At 41.1% G+C, this 16,462-nt stretch overlaps 1 protein-coding gene across 3 annotated transcripts in view; it reads right to left on the bottom strand.

Moving 5' to 3' along the window:
* Window positions 1–16,462, bottom strand: part of LOC308314150 (GRAM domain-containing protein 4-like) — a 99,783-nt gene that overhangs the window by 16,376 nt on the left and 66,945 nt on the right. For all 3 annotated transcript variants that reach the window (XM_080761592.1, XM_080761593.1, XM_080761594.1), the window contains 5 exons: window positions 12,336–12,465; window positions 9,225–9,250; window positions 8,142–8,233; window positions 2,212–2,303; window positions 1,445–1,493 (listed from right to left, as the gene is read on the bottom strand). In XM_080761592.1, the coding sequence (XP_080617718.1) occupies window positions 1,445–1,493; window positions 2,212–2,303; window positions 8,142–8,233; window positions 9,225–9,250; window positions 12,336–12,465 (389 nt within the window). The remainder of the gene's footprint in view (window positions 1–1,444; window positions 1,494–2,211; window positions 2,304–8,141; window positions 8,234–9,224; window positions 9,251–12,335; window positions 12,466–16,462) is intronic.

Below are 16,462 nucleotides of genomic sequence, written 5' to 3'. Positions count from 1 at the left end.
CAATCATTTGATGGAGACTCGAGTGTCTTTGAGACCCGACTCCTGCCGATCATCAAATTATTGGCTTAGGAATGCGATAGAAAACAAGTCATTTTTGAACTACTAGTCCTTACCCGTTCTGAATATATGAACAGCAAATGATGTTCAGTGTGGGTAATGTGATGTAATACATACACATTATATAAGCTATTAAACGGTGAACGCGGAGGTTGGCTTTTTGGGCTGCAAAGCAAGTTGTACCGGTAGTTTGTTTTTGTTCTTTATATAATCAGGTTAAGAATGAGATGTTTTGTGTGATTTCGGAATGTGTCGTTCGTGAGCTACTGAGCCAGCGTTGGTGATTGCATCTGTCTATGTATTTTTGTCATTGTGTTGTTCCGACGGCACGGGATCTGTCTTCCCCGGATTATAGTATTCATATGTTATGATCCAACAGATATAAAAGTGCACAGTATTGTAACTGTTGCCAAGGCAATGCCCCGTCCGGGTGGAGTTAAACCCTGTTGTTGTTGCGTGCTAACGGTAGGCGGTTAAGAAAACGTCTCCATTAGTCCATTTGGCCACCCCGAGTCCCCGACAGATAAGCATGGGGGATGTTGCGCGGAAAACTGTGTCCCAGTATTAATCAGTGTCCGGCCCAACATGCATTTCACTGAGTTGTTTTTGACGCAAATACATTTAATTAAGATGATTGTTAGGCGTGTGTGATGCAGGGCAGATTGAGGTTGGAGAACTTAACTTCGGTTCATTATTTCTCCACTTTAATAATACCAATATTATTTTAATCGTTGATTATTCACCTTTACAACGATGTATAGATTGTAAGGATCGGGTGTTGAGCAACACAGCTAATCATGTGAGTAGTGCCTCCAAATAATGTGGTTGGTACTATTCACCCTTGCTTTGAGTTGCTTAGTGGATTGGATGATTGCACTCTACTCTCACACAGTAATAAGGAGGAAAGAAAACACAGGTACGGCATTTTTACACTTTTTACAGTGTTAGGGAACTCAGTATAGCGGATGGAAGATCCAAAAGCACCTGCAACAGCTTTGCCACCAAACCTAGCCTGCACATTTTGCTGTGGGATGGCATCCCATTCCTCAACCCTGTTTTGTTGCAAGTCATCCAACGTGGTTCTGTTGGTCACTCTGGCACATACAGCACATACAGATTGACCCCAGGCGCTACCCACACGTTTAGCTGTTTTGCTCAATCACACCCAATCGAATCCTTACAATCTATGCCTCGTTGTAAAGATGACTAATCAACGATTAAAATGATATAACATACAATACCACTTGGTATTATTAAAGTGGAGAAATAATGGACCAAAGTAAAGTTTCCAAACTTTTGTTTTGCTGAGTTTATATATTCCATCATACAGATTGGTTAAAATAATATTTTATTCATTGAAAGACTGCAGCTAAAGTACTGCTCTCACCATAGGCTCTGAGACTTCAGGCACTATACTCCACTGAATCCTCCAGCCTCTGAAAAGCACCAGAAGGAAGAAAACAATGTCATAATGCTAGTTAGGGCTTCACAGTTCACACTCACTGCTTACTGTAGAGATCGCTGTTTACCAAACAGTGGGTCGGGACTCGGGACCAATTATTATGGGTCACGAGTCACGACTCGAGTAACAAATCCCATTTATTTTACCTACATTTAAAAATATATACTGTATATATTTCAAAAGATAATATATATATATAAAAAAAATGTTCTCCAAATTATTGTAAATTATGTTAAAACAAACAATTATATATAAAAATATATATAATGAATAGTCGGCTAAATCCACACTGGTAAATAAAGGTGAGTGTGATCTGAAATGAAGTGTATGTGTCTGTCACCTTGCTATGAGGAAATACAGTGTATATATGTTACCTTGCTATGAGGAAATACAGTGTATATATGTCACCTTGCTATGAGGAAATACAGTGTATATATGTGTCACCTTGCTATGAGGAAATACAGTGTATATTAGTGTCACCTTGCTATGAGGAAATACAGTGTATATATGTGTTACTTTGCTATGAGGTAATACAGTGTATATATGTGTCACCTTGATGTGAGGTAATACAGTGTATATATATGTCACCTTGCTATGAGGTAATACAGTGTATGTGTGACCTTGCTATGAGGTAATACAGTGTATAAATGTGTTACTTTGCTATGAGGTAATACAGTGTATAAATGTGTTACTTTGCTATGAGGTAATTCAAGGAGAGCCTCAGGATGGCGAGGAACAGGAACATGGGGATGGCCCAGCCGTGCCAGGCGGCATACATGTAGATCTGTGGAAAACACACACAGACAGAGAGAGAGAGAGAGAGAGAGAGAGAGAGAGAGAGAGAGAGAGAGAGAGAGAGAGAGAGAGAGAGAGAGAGAGAGAGAGAGAGACAGAGACAGAGACAGAGACAGAGACAGAGACAGAGACAGAGACAGAGACAGAGAGAGAGAGAGAGAGACAGAGAGAGAGAGAGAGAGAGAGACAGAGAGAGAGAGAGAGAGAGAGAGAGAGAGAGAGAGAGAGACAGAGAGAGAGAGAGAGAGAGAGAGAGAGAGAGAGAGAGAGACACCCCGTTTACATTTATCCAGTGAATGAATCATTTTACACAGTGTTGGAAGAAGCACCGTAGCAATACCACAATAGCAGCTTCTGATAAATGCTGATGGTGTGATGCTGATGTTGTCGCTGTCGGGCAGTTAGTTTTCTAACTTAATGCCCTATGTCATCAAACTAACAGTGTCACACAGAAGTATAAATTTTTTTAGCAGATCTACAAGCTTAAAACATGCTGTGACTCGAGATGGCAGATCTGCTATTTTTATTTTTATTCGATTCACTGTTTTTGGACATATTGAGGTTTCCACTCAGCAGCAACAATGCACATACACCGTTCATTGTATATATAATGCTGTGTGTGTGTGTGTGTGTGTGTGTGTGTGTGTGTGTGTGTGTGTGTGTGTGTGCGCGCGCTCGCATGCGTCTGCCTGTACTGTATGTCAGTAATCCTGTGTTAATGCCGGGCACTAATGGGCAGTCTTTATATCAACCATCTCCTTCTATGAAGTATGAACATTTCCCCGTAGTGTTTGTGTCTGAGCTAACAAGCAGAAGTCACTACAGTGAATAATGGATGCCGAGATGCTTTCAGCGAGCAGGAGAGGATGCTTCTATAAATAGAGAGAGAGCAAGGGGAGATGGGAGGAGAGGCACTGTGCTGTGTGATTACTGTGATCTAAACGACACAGTTACACCGTATGACCACAAGAGGGCACACTGAGTGCTGGTGATGTGGGTTTGTGGTGTGAAAACAATAAGTTCTTACCAGTAGGGTTTGTTTTTAGTAAAAGTACCAACAATATTGACTTTTCTTAATAAATCAGTGCTATTAAACACCCTTTAGGTCTGTGTGTGTGTGTTTTACAAATATTGAACTATTGAAAATATAAATAATAATAATAAAGAGGGCTTCTGTTCTGACTCCTAACTCGACTGGATCCTCAAACTGTCAGTCAAACCTCCTAATTCCATTTTTGGACACCCAAGTCAGATGGGGGAAAAATAATCTTTGCATTAATGGTCAAAAAAGTAAAAGTAATCACATTTGTAAAGTATCTGAAAATGGAAATAGTGTGTATATTTTAACACTTTTTTAAATAGTAAAAATACTACCCGTTATTTCACCCAGTGTCAACTATCTAATGTAATCCTGGGGGCTACACTTCCTCTGCCAACATGGGGAGGGCAGCGGACTGACCTCATGCTTCCTACTATGCATGAGGAGTCCAAGCTGCTTCTTTTCACCCGACAGGGGGGAGTTTCCCCGGCCGGACATAGCGTGTGGAAGGAACACGTTATTTCCGACCAGTTCCTTTTTCCAGGATTACGGCATGTTTTTGTGAGCGTACCTACCCTAGGGGACACGGGGAGAACATGCAAACTCCACAAAGAAAGGCCCTTTCGCCAACCCCGCCTCGGGTATGGGCACTGATGACAGGAACACGCCCCCAGCGCCCACAGTGTGCCCAGCTGTGGAAACGAAACCAGGACCTTCTAGCTGTGAGGCGACAGCACTACCGACTGTGCCACCTGCCCCCTATATTTTAACACTTTATCCATATGTTATACATTGGCTATTCAAAAATAACAGGGTATACAACAAGCTCACAGCGTGTCACTTCGTGCACTGCGAGCTCGTACATCTGCTATCTTTGAACATTTAAATTTGTTTTATATAAAATGAAAGCACTAAGAACAAAATAAGTACCTACAAATTGCACTTAAGTACAATAAGATTCCAACCAACAGAGCCGACAATGTAGAATAGATCCTCCTCTTGGGAGTAACAGGGATAATAGGCTGTGTATATGAGCGTGCTTGCACGCATGCCTGAGTGCATACGTGGGTGTGAGTGAGTGTGAAGCCTGTGTGTGTGTGTTACAAAAGAAAATCCTGAAAAGTAACAGTTTCGGACATAACAGGTTTCCACCCGACAGAGACTTTAAGTGGGTGTGTGAGAGAGAGAGTGTGAGTGAGTGAGTGAGTGTAGTGCTTGTTGTGTGTGAGTGTGTGTGTGTGTGTGTGTGTGTGCTGTTTTGTTTGTGTTTATTTGTTGTCATGAGCCTATTCCCGCTGCAACTCAAACACGTCAGTTTGTCCCTGGCGGGCCTCCAGCTGTGCGCACGTCAGTGGAAAATAGCTCTTAAAGACGTTTTCCATGAGGTCTTTCCACAAAGCCTCGTGGAGATTTCCGGAAACGTCTTAGTAATTAGAGCCCGGACCGGATGCCACACATTTTGTTTGGGGTTTCCGATGCCGATGGATTACTGATGATTTTATTTTTTCAGATTCATTGAAAATACACGTCATTGGATGTCCTAATGCATGAGGGGGTTTTGTTTTTGCATTTAGTTTTTAATTTTTTCATTTCCCCCACAAAAATATAAAAACATGAATGAAAGAGTAATATAAAAAAACACAGACCCCCTGACACATTAGAAGGACAACATCCATCAGCTGAACAAAGGACGTGTAATAGCAAATATCTAAATACTAAATCAAGCAGTGTTGTTTTTGGCAGCAAATTTAGATTTTAGTTTTAGTCATAGTCTCTTGAATAGTTTTCATTTAGTAGTCACCTGGAATGTTTAAAGTCTAAGTATCATAAGATCATAAATATCATAAATCTACAGGTGATTTAGTAGACTAAAATGTATTTTGGGGGGCCTTGATGCCGCCTTAATGACCGTTTTTTACATTTGCTGAAAATAGCAGATCTACAAGCTCACAACGCGTCGCAGCGCGAGCTTGTAGATCTGCTATTTTCAGCATGCAACCAAGTGTAAAATGACTTATACTGGATCTCTTGTCCACTAGTTCCTTCCTAACATTTCAGTCTAGTTTTTATTTGTTGACGAAATTGTCAATATATTTAGTCTTAGTTTTAGTCATCATAGCGTAGTTTTTATTTAGTTTCAGGGTCCAGGGTGTTCACAAAAAGTCTGAGTAGACGTTACAATGTTTAACAGTGGTTTATCTCATGAACTGTGTTGAAACGTTGCGCGTTTCACTGTTTACACAACGTGAGCTCCCCCCAAATTCCATGAAATCATCTCCATGCTTGTTTTACTTACATGCTGTATCTGGTGTTGTGCAACTGAATGACTGAATAGGTGAGTCAGTTTTGTGTGTGTGTGTGTGCGCGCGCGCGCGCGTGTGTGCAGTCCAAACAACTGTAGTAAAATTCGAGAAATAAATGTGTTTACAATTATCCTGGTTTTATGGTTTAAAAATATTTTTTAGAAATAAAGAAATTGGGAAAAGATGCAGGTTGAGGTTATGGTTAGGATTAGACCATAGACTGGCCCAGACAACGAGGCAGGACTTCCCCCCTTCTTCTTCGTTGGTTTTTATTTAGATTTTCGAGCGGGGGTGGATCCCGATCATAGACTGTAAAGGTAGCCATGCCCCTCAGAACATACTCGACTTTATGGTAATTTTCCAAAAAGAATATTATGACATGAGAAATGAGACTTTAAACTAGTAACTGGAAGCAGAAAGTATTCATGACCATGTTTATTAAGGTAATACAGTCTAGGTGAAGTTGGGCGGCCAAAATGCATGGGCCTCTATGGAGCTATGGGGTTTTTTGGGCCCAATGACAGCACCACAACAGGCCATTATATGAACTTTCAGGATGTCAGGATTTCCTACTGGCTTCAGACACTATTGGCTTCACTGCCCCCCCTGGATTAGACAGAGGTTTAGAGGTTAGGGTTGTATTTATGCCTTTTTTATACTTGCGTGTCAGCGTCACACGGGAAGGGAAATAACAAGGGAAATAACAGAGCTTGTATTTTTCAGCTACTTTTCAGCCAGAATTTTCAGCTAGTCTTCACAAGTATAGTAAAACACAGGTGTGTGTGTGTGTGTGTGTGTGTGTGTTTGTTAGTGATGTACAATATTGAAAGACTGGATACTATTTTCCAGTGGGGATTACCTTAAACCTGTTATGCAAGGTAATCAATGGGGAGCAGGTCATTGTTGAGAAACCAAATAAACCCTTTAAATACCCCCGAAGGGCTTTATTTCTCCCACAACCGATTATGCCGCTTATTACATGGCTACTAAATAAATAAATTTTTCATTTTATGCCAGGTGCGTCCACGCAGTGCAACGTGACCGCCTTCCCGATAGACACTTACTGACACAACTTACAGACACTTACCGAAAAAAAAACAACGGTAAGTGTCGACTATTACAGAATCAATATTCTGTCCATTTCTCACCTCAAATATTTTCAAAACATTCTTGAGTGTACCGTTTAGTTGTAATTGACGTGTAGTTTACATGGCTGACAAGTTGGATACGGCAGAAACAACGCAGATCGATATGAGCCAGGTCCTCATATCAGGTCTTTGATTAGACAGCGGCCTGTTAACCCTCTAACACCCGCATTAATTTCTACTTGCAAAAAATAGATTTCAACCTTACTACTACTTTGTACTACAAGCACTGACACTAAAAAATATGTTAAAAAAAAAAAAAAAAAAAAGTTTGATGAAAAATTTATAATAATTATATAATAATTATATAATAATATAATAAATTAATAATTTACATTTGGGGGATATCTTTCACAATAATGAATAAAACATGTTCTAGACATTCTAATGATCACAAAAAAACATATATTACAATTATTTTACCTACTTTTATTAGGGTAAAGGTCAAAAGTTTTAGGTTAAAAAATGTTCAAAATTGCACAGAGTCCAACATTTTTTTATTTGTGTGAATTTCAGCCTCTGTGGGGGGTATTTATATGCAAATATCATGACTAATGGCATTGAAATGGCATTGCAATGAACATCACTGATGACATTTAGGTGAAAAAAGAACAGAAAAAAAAAATAATAATTTAGTAATTAATTAAAATAAAATTGTAGCTAAAAAGCAACTCTGGGTGCTAGAGGGTTAAGTTCCCGCGGTCATTATTTGAAAAGAATATACAGACCGGTGAATTCAGTGATTGAACAAATCATTCAACAACGCTGTGTAATACGTTGGTTCTACAATCCAGTCACAAACATTTTTATCATCTTTTACATGAATCTTCTTTCATCAATCTGTCCCTGCCTGGCACAAATAATTTTCAGATAGGGGGTCCACGGACAAATATACGCTGTATTTAAATTTTAGAGATTTGAGAAGCACTGATGTAATACAGTTATATAACTGTGATTGTGGGTGCAGATGCATAAATAAATAAAATTAAAAACCTGTGCATTCTTATACCTGACTTATTAGTCTTATGGAACACCACTACATTCAGGCAGAGCCTTTTGAAAAAGCTTCCCTAGAAAACATTGATCATCACAAAACACTTTTTTCAGCTTCACATCAAAATGAATGTTGTTGCTGTTTTTTCCTGCGGTCTACACCAAGTCTGTTCGGCAAAAATAGATGATTTACTGTACGAACTTGTAGATTTTGACGAGTCCTCCCACCAGAATATGGATGCTCGGGTTCAAGTGTCTCTGGAAATATTGGCCGATCCTGATGAACGATTACTACTGTATCTCTAGTGTGTGTGTGTGTGTGTGTGTGTGTGTGTGTGTGTACTCACGATGAAGGCGATGGCAGACGTGTACACCGAGTGCCAGCTGGATAAGGCAGAGAGGTTCCTCATGAAGTTGGTGACAGGTTTGGCACCGCGCTCTGCAACCAGGACAAAAGAGACCGAGGGTCACGGTGATGTCGCCAACATTAGGACAAGGTCAACAACTCCTGTATGTATGCATGGGGTCAAGGGTTCCCAAACCTCTCAGGCCCGACCCCCGAAAATAATCACATTGGAAATGGGACCCCCCCCCCCCCCAGCTCACAGTGAATTGAGCGAATTTTGATGTCAATATCTTCAAAATAAAACAGCATAAAAGGCAAATAAGTATTACTTTCTACTCTACTTCAGTTATTGAAGTTATGGATTTAATGTGGTAAAAACAACAGGGTCACACAGTTTCTTGATGTTTTATTGCATCTACAGTATACAACAGTAACATGCATACCCCCCCCCCCCCCCCCCCCCCCCCCACCAGTTTGCAATTTCTCTCATTTACCCCCCTCTATTACCATTACCCTTAGGGGCGCCTGTCCTGTACCCCCATTTCAGAAACACTCGTCTATAATACCTTTTTCCCCTTCCAGTCTACACCGAATATCTTGCAGAATATAGCCGATCTGCAAGCTCCCAACGATGCATTGTTGAGCTCGTTACTATGACATGCCCAGCATGTAGGGCTACTAGGGTTAAGTGCTTAACCCATTTAGACCCGAGGACGATTCTACAAATGCCTTCTAAATCCTGACAGTTTTCTGAAAAACCTGTTTCCATGTATGTCAGTGGTTCTCAAACTATTTCATGTCAAGGACCCATAGAAGTATATGTATTTGGCCGCCCATCTGAAAATATGTAGTTCCAGGGACTCCCCCAGAAGCAAAGATTTGAGTTGAAAACGTTCGCTCTGAAAGAATATATATTATTCAGATTTGCGCCACATTTTCACGATTAAAAAAAAATAGCAGACCTACAGAGCTTGTAGATCTGCTATTTTTCAACAGCTAAAGCATAACAATGCTTAAAACACCAAAAGGGGTTCCCGTACTGAATGGGTTAAAGCAGATATGGATGTAAGTGATCACTACTTACTGAGTCGTCTCATGTTTTCCGTCAACCTGAAAAGAGAGAGAAAGAGAGAACAGTTAGATTTTCAGAGCACGTTTTCGGCTATATTAAGATGACCAAACCATTATATACTGTAAAGCAAAATGGACGGAGGGATTCTATTTCGGAGAATTCAAATCCACCGTCTTGGAACTTCCGTTCCTAAAATGGAAGTGGAAAACAAATGCTATTGGGTGGAAGGGAAGCGAGGGTTTAAAATTATCTCTTTGGGTATCTCTCTACAGTACTGTCTCTGAACTGTTGGCGTAATCGGCAAGGACAATATATTGCCTTGATTGTGTTGAGCACAGCCCTACCATCCATCCATCCATCCATCCATCCATCGCCATACTACAGTGACCTTGTTTTCATTTAGCAGCGACTGTGACTCACTGTCTTCAGTGTCTTGCCGTGAAGACTGAATAACAGACGAGAGAAGGCGAGTGGAAGATTCAGCCTCCTCAGTCGAAAATAGCCGATGTATAAGCACACAAAGCGTTACGGACGCGACGCGCTGTGAGCTGTACATGGCTATTTTCGGTGTGCGACACATAGCACGCAACAAAGTACAGGACATCTTTCGGTCTCTCTCTCTCTTCCATTTTATTTTCCAGTCTAAATCGTCAAGGTCAGTGTCTGCTATTGAGTATACATTAGCTCTCTCCTGCTCTCTTCATGACTCTGTTGTTTACCCTTTTGACATGATTAATACTGTTCCAAATTTAGCTGGAGGCCCGCCGCAACCCTGGAACCCCACTGAGAGCCACTGCCTTGGTGTATAAAATGTAAAAAAAAAAGAAGAAGAAAAAGAAGCCTTATAACAGTCACAGCGTAAAAGTAGAGCAAAGAGACTTCTAGCAGGCCTAGAAGCCACTGAGCGGCATAGATTATACACACACACACACACAGAGACAATCCTCAGCCATTTGTATTCAAATCCACTCCTTATCGCGACAGCCCCACTCTGAACCTGTGATATCAACACTCATTATAGAGTACCACAGTTCTGACGTCACTCCAGCACTGCGTCTCGGCTCGGGGAGTTCTTTTTGTACAGGAATCCCCATGGGCAAATCTCAGATCGTGTCATATGAGAACCGTGATCCAAAAATAAACAAACCACCCAGGAGATTTTGTCAGGTGTGTGAAAAAGCCACCCACTGACTAATCTAATACACGGCAACCTTCCCTGTGTTTCTTCACCAGTCCTGATCCAGAAGAACACAGTTTGCCGGCCGCTGCTACAGAGGTTGACAACGAGGAGGTTATATCTTCCCTTCTTCTCTGGAATCCTGCCTCAAAGCAGACCAGAGGTAGAAAACTGTCCTTCCCTGATGTCATCGCATAAAAAGGTACACAGCCAGATGGGTGGAACGGGTACTCTGACATACGGGTACAACGGGTATTGCATAGCCGGGTGGGGCATGGATCTACAACTTTCATCGCTACTAGTAAACAATAAATATAGCTACAAGCAGCGTGCCGTGACCCTGTCTTATCTATATAAGACAGGGTCACGGCATAAAAGCCGCTCTCTTCACAGCATCTCCTCTTTAAACAGCTGGTTGGAGACTGGAGATGACGTCACAATTCCCACGACCATATTGCCGAAAAGGGGGCCATGGTAATTTTTCAGTTTTTTACATAATATGTAAAAAAACGAAAGGTTACATTATGCAGTTTCATAATATTATTATGAAACTGCATAATGTAACCTTTCATAATGATGTATTGCTCATTGAAATTGGGGGAATGCGAAATCCAATAGAAAAACATTAAAAAAACTAAACAATCGTGTGTACAAATGGAACTGTGCGGGTTCCATGAGGTAATGCATATCAAACTGGGGGCTCTTGAAAATAAAAATGTTTGAGAACCACTCCATATTACGTTTATAACGTTTTCAAATAAAGGACCCCCAAATTGAAACAAATTAAAGCTCTCGAGTTAAAATAGATTTAAACTGCTCCTACATTTGCTGGGGGAACGCCCCTGGAATCCCTCTCAAGGACTGCAGTTTATGGGACACACCACCAGAGGTCAAACACAATATTAATCACGCACGCACGCCCCATTACAAAGCCATCGGTTTTATTATCTCTCTCTGTCTCTCTTCCCCTCTCTCTGTCTGTCTGTCTGTCTGTCTCTCTTCCTCTCTCTCTCTCTCTCGTAAGTGGAAACCTTGTATGTCCAAAACGGTGAGTTTTGAGGCCACGGTGGGAACAAAGAACATACGTTCTAATAATTCCAATTACCCTCCATTGGGTGCATTGACACACACACACACACACACACACACACACACACACACACACCACTGTCAACGTATACAAGCTCACAACGCATCTGCATTCTGCATGACACTATTTCTATCTATCTAGGAGTCGTAAGCACCACTCAGCAATGAAGAAAAAGTATATACAAGCTTCTTCCCACCCTGAACAGAGGACGGGCCCAGCATTCCACTGGGGGAATGCTGAGGTGATCTGAATAGATGAACACACACAAGAATGTCATGATGATAATGATGCTGAATGAATGGATGAGGTAATAACCACTACTCACATACAGCCTATAGAATGTTATGATGCTGATGTTGGAATGGATGGGTGGGTGGATGGATGGATGGATGGGTGGATGGATGGATGGATGGATGGAAGAATGAATGAATGAGGTAAAAATGAATGAATTAAGTAATAACCACTACTCACGTCAATGATGCTGGAATAAATGGATGATATACCGGTAACCACTAGTCATGTACATTTAATAATGTCATGATGCTGATGTTGGAATGAACGAACGAACAAACAAACAAACACTACTCACTCACACAGGGCAGGAACACACAAAGTAAGTGAATTTGTTTTCAGGAAATGGAGAAATGGAGAACTGAGTGGTGCAACACCGTGTGGGGGGGACCCCGGAACTTCCAGACCCACAGGAACGCGCCCAGGGTGCCGGCACGGTTGTGGCGGACCCAACTTTGAGAACCACTGACTCAAGTATTGCATGCTTTTGAGGTACTTTTACTTTGGAAGCCAGCGACATGAAGATACAAAACAGGGTGGGAATGTCTGGTTTATTACACCTCACCTCTTAGCACTGAGTGGCTCCTCGGCCTCCACAGTGCTCTCTTCTGGCTGGAAGCGGAAGTCCTCGATGTACGCCCCGAAGCGCTCGTAGAACCATCTGTGCGACCGTGCGTACAGCGTCTCCTGTTTGTCTGTGTGCACACAAGAGGTCAAATCCAACATCTTAATGTAGGACAAAAAAAATCACACCCGTGTGAACTGAGTGGTGCAACTCCCCTCTCTGTGTGTATATAGTACAGTTTGTTGATTACCTTTTACACAGTAGTGGTCTTATTCTTTTAAGGGCTTAAAAGTCATGTGAAATGTGCAGATACCCTGCATACACATATACTGTATGTTGGAATGTTTTCTGTTGAGTGAGAAAAACATGAAGCTAATCCTTTGGGGGGGGGGGGGGTCCCCTGATCCACAACCACGTGAGCTAAGTGCACAGCAACTAGTGATGCTGTTGTTTTTCTGTAATGTGTCTCAGTTGTTGTCACTGTTTGTACTTTGTTTTCTCGCTGTTGTTTTTTTTGTGTGGTAGCTTTAGTGCACTTGTTTTTATTTTTCTCCTGTACAGCACTTTGTAAACTCTGAGTTTTAAAACGTGCTATATAAATAAAGTGGATTGGATTGGATTGGATTGGATGCTTTCGTCACTTTTGAAAACCTAACCTCTAGGTCAAGTTATTTTGTTTGTTTGTTCGTGCAGCACTTTGTAACTTTGTTTTGAAAAGCGCTCTACAAATCAATTTACAGGATCATTATCATTATAAAAGAGGTTTCAATTGCACCGCCCGACAGCGAGGATATTTCAGCGGTGTGCCGTTGCTAGTAGAGAGCCAATTACCCAGAGAGCATCGCAAACACAGCGGCAGCACCTCCGCAGCACAAATAGCAGTGTTGTGCTGTGTGACGCCGCGTCCAATTAACCCATACTGGGCGGGAAACCCCTTTTGGTGTTTCAAGCATTAGGTTATACTTTAGCTGTTGAAAGAATAGCAGATCTACAAGCTCATAGCCCGGCACAGAGTGCTGCGCTATGAGCTGCTATTTTTTAATGTGGCTCGAATCTTTGAATGTATATTCTTTCAGAGTGAACGTTTTTAACTCAAATCTTTGCTTTTTAACTCAAATCTCTTTCAGTTGGGGGCGGAGGCATATTACATATCATATTTGGGGTCCTTGACATGAAATATTGAGCACCACCGATACAGAAACATGAGTTTTTTTCAGAAAACGGTCATAATTCAGAAGACTTTTTTATTTATATTGACGTCAGGCCTAAATGGGTTAAGACGTCAGACAACAAGGTTATGTCCCATGAGGGAGGCACATAAAAGAGCATTTAAAATGCCAAAACTATCGCCGTGCTTAAACTGGTGCCAAGCATATTACAACTGAAGGTCAAGAAAAGGTGGGTATAACCTGCCTGCTACGCTCCACCACAGATACCTTCTATAAAATATGGGACCCATATTTGAGATTTGTTGGCCCTCAGTTAGCTACCACCTTGACCATAGGGTTGTTAACCCATCTAGACTTTCAAGCACCAAACTGCATTGTCATTGTCATAAAATGTAAAAATCAATAAAAATATTATTGAAAAAAAAAAAAAAAAGTGGGTAGGGGTTGGAATTAGGGATGTCCCGATTCGTTTCCGATCCAGATACCACAATTTCTGTGTTAGCCGGTACCGAATACCGACACCATGTCCTGTTGTGTTTATAGCTATCTAGCTATATCGTGTTGTGTTTATAGCAGACTCCTCACTCAAATGTGCACTTCCAGGTTTGGGCAGCTCCAAAGCAAACTCCACATGCCCCAACATTTTATTTACCTGCCATAGTGCCAAGTGCCAACCCCCTTACCCCCGTGACGGATCGGTGGTTAGACTGGCATTTTCACCGATACCGAGATGACCCGATATGACATCTCTAGTTTGAATCCACCGCGGTGCATCTGGATTTGTCTAGCACCTACTGTATACCGTAGGACGAGGTTGTCAAAGTGGGGTGCACCATGGACCCCCAGGGGTGCTTGAGGAGTTACAGGTCTTTAAGTCAGAGAGTGTACAAATGGGGAACAATAACTCTCAGAGTTACGTAGGGGTTTTATCATGTATATTGTGGCCCTCAAGAGAAAAGTATAAAATTTGAGAATCACTAATCTGCAGAGTAAACAGAAATACAAAAAAGAAAAGAAAAAAACAAACGTGAGTGAAGGAAAGAGACGAGTGTCAAAACAGAGAAATAGAGACATAAAAGCAGACGTGAGCGAAGGAAAGAGAGAAGAGGAGGAGACGGAGAGAGCTGTAGAAGAGTGGGGCTGGGGTGCATGAAGTGGTGACGTCCGTCTACATCTCTGCAAATTAGAAACTGTCACAACTGCCATGCAGCGTGCTTCAAAAGGCTGCCGGGATTGTTCATTATTCATAAGAAATCTCTCTGCTTCCCACAAGCTGCAGTTTGACAACATGCTTTCGGTTTTAACGAGACCCGCTGCCATGGCAGTGTTAAAACCAAACCAAAAGAAAAAGCAGGGGGGGAGGGGTGTATACTAATCTAATTCACTGGTTCCTTACAGAGCAATTAAATCAAGAGATACGTTAAATACAAAAATAAAACATATGCCGATAATTCATCAAGTGCGTTTATGACCTAAACACATGTTTTATACAATCCGGTATTCATTACACACTCTTCACCCTAAAGGTCTTAATGATGAGTTGTTGCTCAATATAAAGCTATAATTATCTTAACTGAACTTGTGATTGTTATTGGGAGCGTTGAACTTGCCTCCTCCATCTTTTGAACTTTTTGCCTGTTTCTTTGTGCATTTCATTGTATTTTCTCTCTATCTTTCCATGTTATTGTCGTCTTCCTGTGTATGTCCTTTCCTTTTGTATTTCTGTATTTCTTTGCGTCATTGGAACTCTGTGTTCTCACATCAATGATGTATGGGTGTTCTTCTCGAATGATGTCAGTGGCCACTGATCACCACAAAGGTGAAGGTGACTTGAGCCACAAGAGGCACCGTCCAAATTATGTCCCGATCAAACATGTTATAGTTGACTAAAACTAACGGAATAACGCAAACTAAAATTGAAAAAGAAAACATTTCCGTTAACTTTACCAATTAAAAACTATAATAAAATAAAGATAACTGACTGAATCTACATTGTGTGCTTACAAAACTAACTGAAAAGAACCAAAATTATAGAGAAAATGAACTTAGTTTTAGTGTTTCTTGTTGCCAACAGTAATATATATCTGTGTCTACGTTTGGCAAAGACACAGTCATCGTTAGAAATGGAGCTTGTTAATTTTTATTGATATAATGAGCACCTTATTGAGCAGGCTTATCGAGCCAGGCTTTTATCGATCTCACTAATTATTGAGTATTTTCTATTATTTTGTGTGTACTCTAGGTTGTCCACACAGCCCTCCATCGTCGCTTCCAGTCATCCCGGTTCTCCATACATCTGGCCAGCTCGTTGGTGCTTTGCGCCCTGTGTTTCTCTTGTGTACATCCACATATGTTAATGTGGGACGTCCTTGTGACTGATGCCCAGCACTAGTTTGCTGGCTGGCAGCTCTTGGTGTCTTTGGCAGTGACTTAGTCCCATTCTCCTGGCTGCTATTTTCTGGCTCACCCTTGGCATTCCACATTATAGTCTGGCAGCCGGGGGTGTGGAGTGGGACCTTTGGTATATCGTTTTTTATTTTTATTTACATAAAATATTGTCTATAATACATACATTCATGAATCCTATTGAGCAATTTGTTTTTTATAGGGGTTTGTAAAAAAATGTAAACATTTCTGAATCCATTCAAAGCAGTAGTTTTGCACAATTTTTTTCTTGTGATGACGGCTAGGTCAGCACATTTTGGGCCCATTTGGGCAAGTGTCTATGGCCGTTTTTAGCCCAAGGAGTGTTTTTTGTGCAAAACTAATGCTTGGAATGGATTAGAAATCATGAAAAGTCAGATTATAATACGGCCCCGTTTTTTAGGATATTTCCATTGGAAAAAACAGTCAACATTCAGGCCAATAGGGTATACAGACAACATTGTAGGGAAAAAAACTACATACCAAATTTCCCACTTTAAACAAAAGAAGCCTGTCGGCTGCTGGATTAATACA

This window comes from Protomyctophum bolini (genome assembly GCF_963924005.1).
Source record: "Protomyctophum bolini genome assembly, chromosome: 4".
NCBI lineage: Eukaryota > Metazoa > Chordata > Actinopteri > Myctophiformes > Myctophidae > Protomyctophum > Protomyctophum bolini.
This window is presented reverse-complemented; position numbering and strand designations above follow the sequence as displayed.